The following is a 14,850-nucleotide window of genomic DNA, read 5'->3' on the forward strand; positions in this document are numbered from 1 at the left end:
TACAAATATTATGGCGTTTTAATTTATTTCCGCAGACAGAAGATGAGGAGTTTCACTCGGCGGAAGAACCCACAAGCAGTAATTCCGAAGGAGACTCGTAAAAGCTCGCCAAGTAAAACAGCCAAGAAAGATATGATTCGACCATATTTCTTGCTATGGTGCTACGGCTAAAAAGTTATATACCCCAGTTTCCGTGTTCAAGAACATTCCTTCTGTGAGCATTCTTCTCTGATGACATATTGTTATTACTAACCGTGACCTATCATTGTCAAATTCATCTTCGACTAGAACATCACATGTAGGCAAGTACCTCAGAGTCAAAAGTCCAAATGAAGTGACAATACGTATTTCACTTTTATTTTCTAGAACATTTTCTATTCGATGCATACGTCTGTTTTTTACGCATTTCCATTGAAATTTTCGAACTCATGGTTAACAAGATGTGTCACGAAGCAGGTTACTTGATGTAAAACTAAGTTCACAGCAAAGTAAAACAGGATCTCTCTATCTCTCTCTCTCTCTCTCTCTCTCTCTCTCTCTCTCTCTCTCATACACGGTAATATTACATTTTATACTAATATCATATGTAATAAATATGCATAGGTTTTGTAATTGTATGTTTTACTGTGTATGTGTAAATATTTAGATAAATATTAACTTTTGTATACGTTTCATATTTCTAAAACCAGAAAATAGGGGAACAATAACAATGTTATTAAGATAATTGAATTTAAAACTTAACACCTATTATAGATTAATATGGATTATCCATAAACTAATGGCAACATGGTGCGATGGATGGTCATTTTATGTATGGTATTGTAACCACAAGTGTCAAACAAAGGTAAACTTGGCTGCCATAGATGCTTTTCACACCTGTGCCGGTTGTTGAATAACTTGCATCACCCAGAACGTCACCACTGGTATTTGAACATAAGTTATTTTACGTAGGTTTCGTAGTGAGTCATCGATCTAGGTTCAATAGCGTGAACTTGCCATAGTCACTCTCTCTCTCTCTCTCTCTCTCTCTCTCTCCACATTGTTTATTTGCACTTACTGTTATTTGGTTCTATGTTACCACCTCAATCAGCGAATTAGTTACAGATACAGTTACATCGTAATAAGTACAAATAATCTGGATATTTGACATCCAGATAATCAAACTTTACTGTACATATAAAGATCTTGCCTTGTACAATATTAGAATTTTACGGTTACCCTTGAAACAATTCAAAAGTTGCACAATGTTATAATTGTCGTCCAGATTAATTGTAAGAACTTTTATTTCTTTTATTTTCAAAATCGTTCAAACTATTTTTATAAAGTAACATTCTTCATTTTAATACGCCTGTTCCAAAGTGTCCTTCTAAACAAACAGGATATTTTACACATACAGATTCATTTTTCAACACAGAATGTCCAGTAAGTGTAATCTGCGTCTAATGTCACGTTGTTTGATATAGTACAGTTTAGAACACTGTAGGTACTCCATGTTTACCCTAATTGTTGCTTTCCTTACTGAAGGTTACTTTGTTTCGATATACTTGTGAAAGCAGGATTAATGGATGCAGAAATTCCCATATTTACTGTAATGTATTTGTGCCAGGATATTTGCAGTATTTGATTTGGAACAGAAGACTACAGAAGATATAAACAAATTTCATTTTTAATCGAAATCGCATCACATATTTACTGCATAAATATGCTGTTTTGGATAAAGTTCTGTCATTAGGAAGACCGGTTTATATCCACATTGTTTCTGTGAAAGTGAGTTCATGTACTTATATAACATAGATAGGATGGATATACCGCCCCCTCCACCCCAAACCCCATACGCCGGCTATTAACTGAGCATTACCCTTAGTTTTACTTGTTGTTATCAATCACTCACCCGTGATGATGTGATTGGCCATTTAGGGGTTGATATTGCCGATTCATTAAAACCCGCAAAAATCTGGAGAGAATCTTGGCTGAATGTTTTATACACTTACATTTATTTCTCGCGGCTGTGGAGCTACCGTTAGCTGGAGGGTTCTTTTGGTGACATTTACATTATATTTCCGGAGCAAATGCTATGTAGAATATCACAACCCTCTGTCTTGTGGCCATTTTGAATTTCGCGCTAAATACGGTTGTTACCAATTACGGGTATGTGTCAAAGATGTACCCAGGTCTGTTCCGGAAAGATTTGCTTGCAGCAAAATTGCATATTTTAATGAACAAGTGACATCAAACCCACATATCGTCCATCATTATCAACATTGATTTGGTAAGGGGCTAATTTATCGGACTATTGTTGGTGTTGTTCTTGTCTTGGTGTTTTACGCCAGTTATCATATGATGATATGTTATACATGACATAAGAAGTCCCTGAGGGGATAAACTGGTCATATTCAGATATTCAGTACCCTTTTTGTCCAGTTCCTCTTTGTGATTCGAGTCAAAAATGGCCGCCAAAATGTTAATTCAAAACAAAAAATTTCAGAAGGCGATGTTAAAACAGTTTTTGCATGATCGCAGACAATCAGTAAAGAGAATACTGCACAATAATGTCATGGGCTATTTGGACCAATCAGAATCAGATAAAGTGATATGTAACACGTTGTGATAATAAAAATATGAAACTATACTTTAGGAAAACTTTACCGTTCATTTGTGAAGTATTTTGTATGTTACAATGATTTAATGGCACTATGACTGTATTAAATTGTGAAATGCCTTATGGATAAAGGCACATAAAACATATTAAAATATAAAACATAAATTATTATTTATTTATTTGCCATAGCATGAAGAAAATATATTACTTCTTTCTTCTTTGTGATCTCTTTCGTCTTTCAAGCCATTATTATTCGTCCTTTCATCTGCGACAAACTTTGTTACACCATGCGAACGGGGGGAATGATACACTTAGTGTTAGTAACACCTTTGCAATATACATTGAGTTTTGTAAAGGAAATTGTCTACTTATGTTAAACGCCATAATTTAATTTGTGTCCTTCATTGTGCACGCTGTATTTACTCGCATTGCATCTTGAAACAAATACTGGTCGTCTATATTACTGAATAAAGCATTCTATACAGAAATATCAGCAACAACACAACTGACATATTTCTATACGCTTTTCATCTGAATTCAGTACCAGGTGAACATATAATATGTTATGACTGGGAGAACCCTGAGAAAGAGTTATAACAAATGGCATTAGAAATTTGATCATGAAAAACAAGATAGTTTTGTAAAGGAAATATGAAAGATTGAACTAAATTATCTCAGTTTTGTATATTTAATTTTGTATTGGTGATGGGTGCTAAATAGACTGAAATAAGAAAAGAAATGAGAATGAAGACTCTAAAATGAGTACTCCTTTATTTTACTTGGAGGAAAAGAGATACATAGATTTGAATCAGTTTGCACGTGATATAAAAGATATAAATTGAGCACACAATTTGATAACGTCAAAACTGATATGAATTGCAGTAGAGGATTTAAAAAGTTGCAAGTAAACATTCTATTTAAGAAAACTCATAAGTTGTATAACGAATAAAGTTCCAGGTATACGCTCATTACGGAAGATAACTTTAATTAAAAAAGAAGAATTTTGAAAAACAAAATGACGATGAACATAGCTCAGGGCAAACAGAACAAGTGATTAAATCAGCAACACTCTCGCTAGCGGAAATCAAGAGTGATTGCGGTCATCTACAACAAACTGTTGTTTCGCTCAGAGATTTTATCTCTGAAGGCAACCCAAATCACACTGGTGACTATGAATGACCTTAATGCATTCCGTGCTGATGTAAACAATAAGGTACAGGCACAATCTCAAACAGTAGAACTGCTCCATAATGAGATTAAGTCACTGAAAACTACTCAAAGCGTGTTGATGAAAGAAAATGAAACTCTCCACACCATCACCGAGCAACTTAGAGTTAAGCTGATGAAATCTTTGAGTAAACCGATGTCTTATGCGGATGTCGTTCGCACGAATAGTCCAGCTGTAAGTAACCTATCATGTAGTCCCAATGGATGTGGTGATCAACGCTCTCCATCAATTGCTGCTCAGAACAAGATTCATGTGTCTAACTGTTCATCTCCCGTCTTGATCGACTCTAACAAAACTGGTTGTGATACACACTGCTGCCTATCAAGTGAATCTCAGAACAGAACTGCAGTGTCCAACTGTTTGTCTCCCGTGTCGGTTGAGGCTGACGACTCTACACCAGGTACAATGGCAGTGGAGTCACGAACCGGCGTAACGGCCCAACCAACTTTGGAAAAGAGTGGGGTCAGTGCTCTGCAAACTCTGGTTTCAAAAAGTTCGGATATAATTTCACAGACTTTAGATAGAAGACATATCGCCCCCTTCGATGGAAATATCCAACAGATTTATAAAGCCAATGTTCATCCTGATGTGACAAATGTTGTACGCACACCCATTCGGAATCAAAATAAACTGTTAACCCACACCGAACGGCTTTCTGAACAGGGGACTTCGACTTCGACCAGGATAGAGAACGTTAGGCATCCGATTACTAGCAACAGTAATGTGAAAGGTATTGACTTGAAAACCCCTCCAAGCAAGATACCTACCGTTACTGGGGGTCAGGTAGAAAGACCTAGATCATTTGGTAAATCAGGTTTAGAAATAGGTTCAGAGAGTATTGTTGGACATGAGGATGTTGATGACAATAATGAGAATGTTGTATTTGAAGGTGTAGTTAGACGTAGAACAAGGCGCTTTTATGTGAGTGGCATTGGCGTCAAATCTACTGCTGAAGGAATCGGTAAATTCTTGAAAGAATACGATATAGATCCGTTATCCATAAAGTTTATCCACAGTAGACGTAATTGTCTATCGGCCAAGCTGACTGTATATAATTCAGACTGCAACACTGTTGAAAATGATGTAACATGGCCAAAAGGTGTTTATGTAAGAAGGTGGTATGGGAATCAATCTTGGCGAGACAGGTTTAGCAATCGCGATCAGGAGGCAAATGAAGGTGCAGGATGCGATATTCCGTGACTAGGGTGACAGTTAATTGTTCATAAATTTGCCATTATATTCTGTCGTAAGTTAATGTGTTTTGTCATCTTTGTCATTTTAGTCCTGCTTTCACGATGCATAAGTATTAATATGCCTATATTGCAAGTTAATATGAATCTTAATATACTGACCTGGAATGTTAGAGGAATTATGTCCTCTGCTCTTAGCTTTAGTGCAATGCTGGATAAATATAATGTTGACGTAGCTTGCGTAACTGAACATAAACTATTACAGCACATACTTCCATTTTGCGATACTATTCGTTCTGATTATAAATGCACTGCTAAGGCAGAGGATATTTCCTCTAATAGCACGTTAATAAAATGTGGTAAAGGAGGAGTTGCAATCTTCTGCAAAACTTCTCTCATGAGATATGCTAACTTTATAGATGAAGTTAATAGTGACAGAGTTGTTGGCATAGAATTCAAATTTCCCGATATACAAAATATATATATTTTTTGTGTATATATGTCGACCCTATTATATGGCATAGATTGTTACAAAGCGCAAATTGAGTTGATTCAAAATCTCTATGATCAGTACTCACAGCTGGGGGACGTGTATTTTACTGGTGATTTCAATGCGGTAGCTGAACCAGACACTTTCAGAGATTACAAAGATAGAGTATTTCATGAGTTCTTGCGATATAATAATCTAGTGAGTGCTGGACATTTAATAATATGCACTGGTTCCCGTTATACGTTCACCCCAGCAAGAACGATGACTGATCATTTTGTACTGTCGGATCAATGCATAGGTAGATTACGAAGTGTGCACATTGTTTCAGATCACGAAGAGCACGTGATATCTGACCACCTCCCTATCCTTACCTCCCTTCGTACAGTGACCTGTGGGTGAGACTTCAGGCAGTCTATGAAGAGAAACAACATAGCTTGGAATAAATTAAACGCTGATATCTTGAAAAACTATCAATCTGAGCTGGACCTTCGCCTGAAAACTTTAGATATAGATACTATTTCGGACAATGTTGATAGCTTTTACCGGCACATTGTTAATGCAATACAGCAGTCAAGCGACATCGCGCTTCCAAAGTCTAAATTCAATTATCATGCCAAACCATACTGGTCAAATGAACTCAAAGAAGCACATAAACTTCAAAGACAAGCTAGGTATACTTGGATAAATGAGGGAAGACCGAGGGGTAGTCAATTTAATTCTTACAGAGAATATAAAGATAAGAAGAGAGACTTTAGAAACGTTCAAAAACTGGCTGTGGAAAAATATATGGGGGAGGTGTATGAAGAAATTGAAAAAGCACATGAATGCGATGTAAGACACTTTTGGAAAATGATCAACATTAAGAGAGGGAACAATATAACTTTTTGTCAGGAACTATCAACTGATGGAGTTTGTGTTTGTGATGATGATTCCATCGCAAACGGCTTTGCCAGATACTATGAGGACTTTCACACGCCGAATTTAAACCATAGTTTTGACGGAAACTTTTATGAATTTATAGAGAGAGAATTAAATCGGGGTCTACAGGACGAAGTAAGCCATATCGAGGCCTTACAGACCAGTATCAGTTTAAACGAAGTAAGAGAAATCATTAAAGGTCTAAAGAAATCAAAAGCATCGGGCCATGATCAAATTTGCAATGAACATTTGATCTATGGCAGCGACTACCTCATCGAGTGTATGACAATTTTATTTACTCGGATGATTGATCAATCTTACATACCTGTAGATTGCAAAAAAAGGGTTAGTAATACCACTGTACAAAGGTAACAGAAAATCAAAGAACTCCCTCGAAAGTTACAGGCCTGTTACTTTACTGCCTGTTATCTACAAAACCTTTGAGAAAATTATTCATGAACGTTTGGTAACTTGGCTCAAAGATACTAATTCTAGTATACCCAGTTCACAACAACATGGTTACCAAAAAGGTTTAGGCTGCACAACAGCGAGTTTTGTGCTGTTGCAATCAGTACAATATAATGTAAACATGGGTTCACGGGTTTTTTCTGCTTTTCTTGATACAAAAAAAGGCATTTGATACCGTGTGGCACGAAGGACTGCTTTTTAAATTATTCACGTTGGGAATTACGGGTAAATCCCTTTTGATATTTTTTAACATGTATACAAATTTACAGAGTAAGTTCTTGTAAATGGGCAATTTTCAGATTGGTTCTCAATTGGCCAAGGAGTGAGACAAGGGGATGTTTTCTCAACCTTGATGTACACAATATTTATAAATGACTTGCTGCTACAGTTAGAAAATAGTGGATTTGGAGCAAAGATTGGATCCTTAGCTGTGGGAAATCCAACCCTAGCTGATGATATTTCACTTTTGGCTATATATCCTAGCAATCTACAAAAGCTGTTAGATATAGCATACGACTACAGTAATAAGTGGCGATTCGAGCTTAGTGTCACAAAGTCATACATTATCATTTTCGGACCCCAATACAAGAATTATATCAATATGAAATGGTATCTTGGCCCGTCATGTTTGCCGGTTACCGATTCGGCAACACACCTGGGTCACCGGATTAACTCAAAGCTGACGTCGCATGACGCAATACTCGATGCATGCAAGAAAGGGAAAAAAATCTTTTCACGGTTTGTTTGGTATTGGCATTAAACCGAATGGTTTAAATCCTTTGGTTGCTGCAAATGTAATTAAAAAGGTAATTTTCCCTTCAGTGTTTTATGGAAGTGAATTATGGTGTAACATTTCAAAAAGTGACCTCGCTTTATTGGATAAAACTCTGAGGTATTTTGCCAAACATTTACAAGGTTTTCCAATACATACAAGATAAGACATTGCCCTGGGAATGCAAGGATGGATATCAGCGCAGTCCGAAATTGATAGAAGAAAATTGATGTTTTTACACAGATTGTGTTTGATGCCTAACAATGTACATACTAAACGTGTGTTTAACGTTGCGTTATTTCACTTCATTTTGAGCGGATGCATGTCAAGATGCGGGTTAATTTCAAATTTATATTATACCTCAAAGAAGTTTGACTTGCTCGGGTATCTAACTGATTATTTACATCATTCTGAAATTCCAGATAAACATAATTGGAAAGAAATTGTAAGGTCAAAAATTGTTGGTCTTGAAAATAGCCTCTGGAGAGTTCGTATGTCTAATCAAGCAGATTTTGATAGATTCTCTTCGATGCACGAATACTTACGACCTGCCTCAGTGTGACAGTCGGCTAAAACCAGACAACACACTAAGGTATTTACATATGTAGCTAAACTATGGGCTGCTGTTCCACAAACACAGCTAAATATGTGTATTAGATGTGGGAATGTTTATACAGACTTGATACTTCATTGTTGTGTTAGTTGTCCTTATATGTCGAACTTTCGAAATTCTTTCTGGGATTTCCTTACTGATAAATTTCCCCTGAGCCTGCACATTACGTTATTTAATGCAGAAGATGAGCTGCAACTACAATATCTTTTAGGTAAAAGGTTACCATCAGGAGTAATCGACAAAGAAAACTCCAAGCTATTCGTCCTGTATGCAGCATACTTTGTCATGCAGTGTGCAGCTATCTTCTGTAAATAAGGTACTGAAACTTGCAACTTATGAGTTGACGAACACTTTGTTGATTGATATTGTGTAAGAATTTGTATTCTAATATAGATTTTTTTTTATAAATATTCATTGATTGTATTCAGATGATTTATTCTTATATCATGTAATCTTCCATGGAAGGAAATAAAGATGATGATGATGATGACGTGATATCAAAGATATAAATTGAGCACACAATTTGATAACGTCAAAACTGATATGAATTGCAGTAGAGGATTTAAAACGTTGCAAATAAACATTCTATTTAAGAAAACTCGTAAGTTGTATAACGAATAAAGTCCCAGGTATACGCTCATTACGGAAGATAACTTTAATAAAAAAGAGGAATTTTGAAAAACAAAATGAAATGACTTAAGGTTAAAAGCAAAAATACAGCTATAACTGTAGATTGATTAAAAACGTCAGTTGAAACAAGTGGGTGTATTACTGGACAGTGTTTATTGTTGTTGCAGTTATGGTGTTGATATATACAAAGAATAATGTTTGTTAAACTCGTAAGCCTGAATAAATACCTCGTGAACAACCAGTTAGGATATTTACCATAATAAAAGAGTATACATTTCCTATTTCAAGATTGTTGTAACACTTAAATCTACTCTTAATGTCACCTAATGTATGATTGTGAAGAAACTGTTTAAAAGGTTCACAACTGGTTACCACTTAAGCATATAGAACACAATAACCATTAAACACAAAACTCTGAAAGCGTGCATGATATGTGGGGCTGAAATAATCCACTCAAATGAAGAAGGGAGTTAAAATATAGAACATCTCAAGTCAATAATAAATTAATCCTACTTAAATATGCAATATGACGACTACAAAAAGGTATTTTACTGATATGCCTCTACTTCATGTATCTTCTGATCAGCTGAGTTTAGCTACAAAATGTTGTTGTAGTCGAGCCTTATTGGATTAATTACATAGTCGTCCGAGAGTTATGCGTTGGTACGTCACTGTCTTTTGAATGTATACGTGTAGTTTTCAGTCACCTTGCGATTCTGAAGCGACAAAAGACGTCTTGTATTACAATTAGGCTTTTACTGCATTGAAACGTTGCTATAACTAAGGAAGATATAGAAAATTTAGTTTTGCTTTCTCCAGACCACTTGGACCAAAACTTGCACCCTGTGAAACACCAACACTACACTCTTTCTGACAGGTGTCGCATATCTTGTTTGCAAGGAAATTCAAAGGGACTTCATGTATAAAGTTGAAATAGGTGTGGCATGCAAATATAAAAGTTTGACTAAAATTGGCTAAAAAAATTTGGGCCTCTCAGGAATCAGGTCACAATTAATAGTTCCGGTTCAATAGCCACGAATGCAGTTCTAGTCTATTTCTTTAACATTTTTCCTCTCTCATTTTGGTGGTGATAGAAGAGTTAGATTTATGCAATTTTTGGTAGGGATTTAAAAATAATTGTTTATTCTTGAGAATATGAGCGCAGGGTGTGGTTCTTCATGTGTATTTCGGCGACAGAGCACAGTGAGTAATAAGGCCTTGGTGATGATCCGGAAGTGAAATCTGTGTTCAGTTTACATGCTGCTCTGTTTCCAGTGCAGCCTCTCCCAAAATATGCAGTTCATCCTTTGACAGGAACTTCACCGTGAAGTCATCTTTGAAGGTATTTATGATTAACATATGACTTTTATTGATTGTGACACAGTGGAAAGGTCAGTACTGAGAAACAAATGTAGAGAATATGTAGTAAAATTAATTGTGTTCTATGTCCGGTTGCTGCTGCAAACAAGCGCTCGCAGAATTTTCCCTGCGTTTGTTACCCGGCGAATGGCAGAATTTTCCTTGCCTAGCGCAGAATTCTGCAGAATTTTGAGGGAGGTTTAAACGGCTTGTCAGCGTCTCTACTATGACCTATTCGTGTTTCTGAGGGTCACGTTAGGAGATCCGTACGTTTAGACAGAACGTGGGGAAATCTTTTTCTATTTTTTTTACTACGAATACCATATAAAAAAGTGCGCTAAGAAAAGGTTACTCTTTTGTTTATTATTTTCAGAGAATTAGATTCATAGGTATTTCACGATATCTACATAAATAAATGCAATGAAATAATGTTCCATTTATAGCAAATTTTGGATAGGTAAAAAACTAAGTTTGGAAATCTACGTATGTGCACTAAAACCTTTATGGATATTTATTTAGTCATTGTCGTGTTTTAAATCAGCAACTTCAGTTTAAATATCTGCTTGTTCAGTTAAATAGTATTCCGACAGTATTTTCATGATCCTGTGAGGTCACGTCAAGTGTTTCTTGCAGACCTTGTTCAAATAATAATGTTTAATACAATTCAATAATAATAATAATAATAATAAGTGCCGGTTTGAACATAGATCAAATGAGTGTTTCTCTAAGCTCTTTCCGATAGATTTTTTTATAGTGTACAGCTGTTGAGTGTTTCTCAAGACTTCGTACAGTTGCTGTTAGTTATTTTTGTTGCAGTCACTGAGTGTTTCTCAAGGCTCTGTTTGAAAATAACGTATATGAATTTAATGACAAGTTTGCCATTGTTTCAAAGACTATAAGTAAATAATAATTTTAATATAACATCTGAATAAATAAACTTTGACATTGATAAAAGTTAATATCAACTTCTACCATAAAAGTTGTTACTTACATTGCTCATGTTTATCCAAATGCACACAAACACTGTGATATAAAATCAATGAATTGTTATTTGGAAGTGATGTACCTGATATTTGAGTCTTGAAATTTTAATACCATAAAAGTCTGTGATTTAATAAACCTCATGAAACTTAAATCTGAGTCTTCGTGTCATCACTAGTCTCTTTCTTATTCTAAGGATTCATCAGAGAATCAGAGACCTCTTGGAGTTACGGTCTAAGTTTAACTGGGCCTTTAATCTAATGAGAGTTTATCAGCCATAGAGAACATAGTGAGACATTGAATGCTCACCGGAAGTTTAACGGCCAACTCTACTTCGTAACAATACGAACAAAAGAAGCAGGATCAAAGAGCCCATTATAGGCAAGTTAAACAAGTTAAGAAAAGCGTCAAGAAAGACAAAGCAGAACTCGTATGATCTGGTCACAGAAGCCGAGAGAGCAGCAGGCAGGGAAGAATGATACAAAATGGCAACAGGTTATCACACAACTTTCAAGAAAATACAATGAACCCTTTGCATCTGTTCAGAGACAAAAAAGTGGATTACTCAGCAAAGAGGAGGAACCACGAAATAAATCTTCAACACGCCGCCACCAACAGAAACATCTGAAATACAAACATCTGAGGAACTGATCCGAATCAATACGAACGCCACAATCCAAGACAAATCTCTCAGGCTTGAAAGTATTAAAAAATAACAAGGCAACAAGTCAAGACGGCATCCCACCAGAGTCTTTTAAAGCTGACACAAGTAAATAACTTGTACAATTGATTTTGTTGGTGTTAGTGATTGCTTTTTAAAACTCTGTTTACTTCGTTATGTTTTTGTTGTATAGGGATAACTTTGGTTCGTTAAATATAACCTCTGCATCCCTTCTTAAAGTCTTACATTTTATGACATATTTCCTCCGGAACATTCAGAACATATTCCTTCAAAACTTATTTTGTATTTTGAAAGTATAATTGGTTTACCTATGTTGATTTTGGGTGTTATAAATATATTAATTGTCAGGTAAGGACATAAATCATACCGCTCAGGTGGCCTAGCGATCATATCAAAACCTTATAAACATGGTACTAACAGCTGCCTCGCTAGGCGCTCAGCATTAAGAGGTTGTATTACGACTGGTCAGCCTGGTGAATGATAATATGACGTGGGTGGAACATCATGCTACATGTCTGCGGCATCATGTCCTAGTTCGAGACATCATTATAAACTGCCACACTGCAGACATCGTAGCAATCTGACTGAAAAATTGGTACAGCTACGTAAAAAAAATCCAAATCACACACACACGACATATATCAATCCAGTTCTTGGATCTTTTTTCTTGCTTGCATCAACAAGAGACATCTATAACTGATCTGTAATTATTATGATTGTTCAGTGCACTCATTTGTTTATTATTGTCATGTTTAATGTGTACTCTTACTTAATTTGTTGTCCTGTTTAATTTGTACTCTTATTTAATTAATAATTATGTAAGAATCGTGACGCGATGTTAAATACTATTATTTGTAATTTCTTTATAACGCATTAACAACGTCCATGCAACTTACGTGCACTGTTCTTTAAATGTCATCAGCAAGACTCTATAACCTTTATCAGAATGGAAAGCTTGTTTTCAAAGCAAACTTTAATCTCTTTTAAAACTCATTTCAAACTTAAGAATAACTTCATTTCTGTGTCACAATTTTGTCATTCCCATGGATAACGTTGTAGACTCTAACACAAAAAAACAACAGAACTATAATACAATTAGTTCATATACTACGTCACAATGTGTTATTATTAATCTTTTGTTCTCGAGAAATTCAAAATCTTGTTTTGTTTACTGATTGTAAATTGTAAATTGACGTGTACACCTTACGCTACAAGATCCTAAAGTTGTATTGCAAATTTAGCCTGGTTTTATTTTGCATATTTACACACACCAAATACAGTCGTGATATTGTCCTCATATCGCGTGTTTTAGCCATCTTGCTATCAGGGTAGGTTCTGTTTATTTGAATTTTACTATAATTAAAAGGAACCCTATATTTGTATCTTTTCTTAAACATCTGAGTAAATCTTTTTAATGCTAGACATTGTCACGTTATAAGTAAGGAACAATAGCCAGATTGCAACATGTATATGCTAGACTTTGAGGCTAATTATTCCCTTCATAAATGTTGCGAGTGTAAGCCGACATCAAAAAGACGGGTGGAAAGCCAGTTGTATATAACATGGCCATAGGAACCTGTTACTGGCGCCTTATTCTACTGCGTACGATTCACAAGTAAGTGGCATGAATTGCCGGTGTTGGCTCAAAAGAATATCAAGTGGGGGTCGTAAATCCACCCTTGACAGACCGTCGGGGAGGAGGCAATGTCTGCTAATTATATAGACCATGGGTGAATCGACATCCACTCGGAATTGAGCAAGGTGTGGCCACCATTTGAATCGCAAGTTTAAATCTAGTGTCTTGAAACTAAACATCAGTAGTCGCTAAACCATCTTGCGGGAATTACATAAGGAAGTTATAAGCTACTCCGACGTCATTCGAAATTGGCGGGAAACATTCTTATTCGGGGAATTATAAAGGAGCTTCGGAAAGGAAGCTTTTAGGGACCGGAGGAGCTGTAGGAGACAGAGAAGGGAAATACCATGGTACAGTTGGTCCCGAGTCTCTGGGAGACAAGAAAAGGAGACAATGGAAGTGGAGGAAGTGGAAGGGTGAAGGACGCGGTTTTTGGACTGAAGGGGTACTGGGTACCAGTCAAGAAATACTACAGATGAGTAGAAACACAGGACAGGAGGTAAATCTATCACACTAAGTCAGATGATGAAATAGGCCGTCACTTGGTCGAGTGAAAGACGAGTGATAGGGTTTCAAATATTGAATTTCATTTGAGGAAGGATTATCTGTAATTGAATGGCATTAAATTTGTTGTTTATTTGAATTTCACCTTTTTAGTATTCAATAATTTAATTGTCGGCATCACTGACTGGGGGTTCGGAGCTTTGCATCTCTATCACTACTTCAATTTCTAACAAAAAAGAGCCAGGGTGGGTCTTCTGTAATAATTATAAATAATACTGGGAGCACCCTACCCAAACCTAAGGTAGTATATGACAGCCCTTTACAGACATGAATATATTTCTGCCATTATTTTCTTGAATGTTATTCTTTATCACACCCAGCTTTGAGTATATCGTATCTCTTTCGAATTTGTAAAAAAAAATAGGCATTATCTTTAGATACAGAAATTGTTGCCTCCATGTTATACTCGTGAGATACTTCCATCACCTTGCCAAAAGCTCTTGAATTCGTAACAATGCATCATTGTGTCAATATTTGTGATGTGTCAATAATTTCACATTCTATTGAAATGGTTAATTGTTTTCACAGTCTGACTGGTCTAATAAGTTTTAAACTTTTGCAAAATAAAACAAACTAGTCAAGTAATTTTAAGTTAGTTGCAAAAAAGAGAGAATTTGAATTTGGTTCTTTCTAAATCGCTTGGCGTATTCATTCAAGATCTTACTCCTTTTTACTTCACCATGATCTAGCCATTCTTTAATTTTAATTTATGTTTCCTTA

The 14,850-nt window shown here is 35.8% G+C and overlaps 1 protein-coding gene across 3 annotated transcripts in view; it reads left to right on the plus strand.

Annotated features, from left to right (window-relative positions):
* LOC149803134 (uncharacterized) overlaps positions 1-2,764 on the plus strand; it is a 28,657-nt gene extending 25,893 nt beyond the window's left edge. For all 3 annotated transcript variants that reach the window (XM_089952755.1, XM_089952753.1, XM_089952752.1), the window contains exon 6: positions 36-2,764. In XM_089952755.1, coding sequence (XP_089808881.1) covers positions 36-101 — 66 coding nt within the window. In that variant the 3' untranslated portion in view covers positions 102-2,764. The remainder of the gene's footprint in view (positions 1-35) is intronic.
* Positions 2,765-14,850: the final 12,086 nt, after the last annotated feature.

Source organism: Sinohyriopsis cumingii, chromosome 3 (genome assembly GCF_028554795.1).
Source record: "Sinohyriopsis cumingii isolate HCF-2022 chromosome 3, ASM2855479v2, whole genome shotgun sequence".
NCBI lineage: Eukaryota > Metazoa > Mollusca > Bivalvia > Unionida > Unionidae > Sinohyriopsis > Sinohyriopsis cumingii.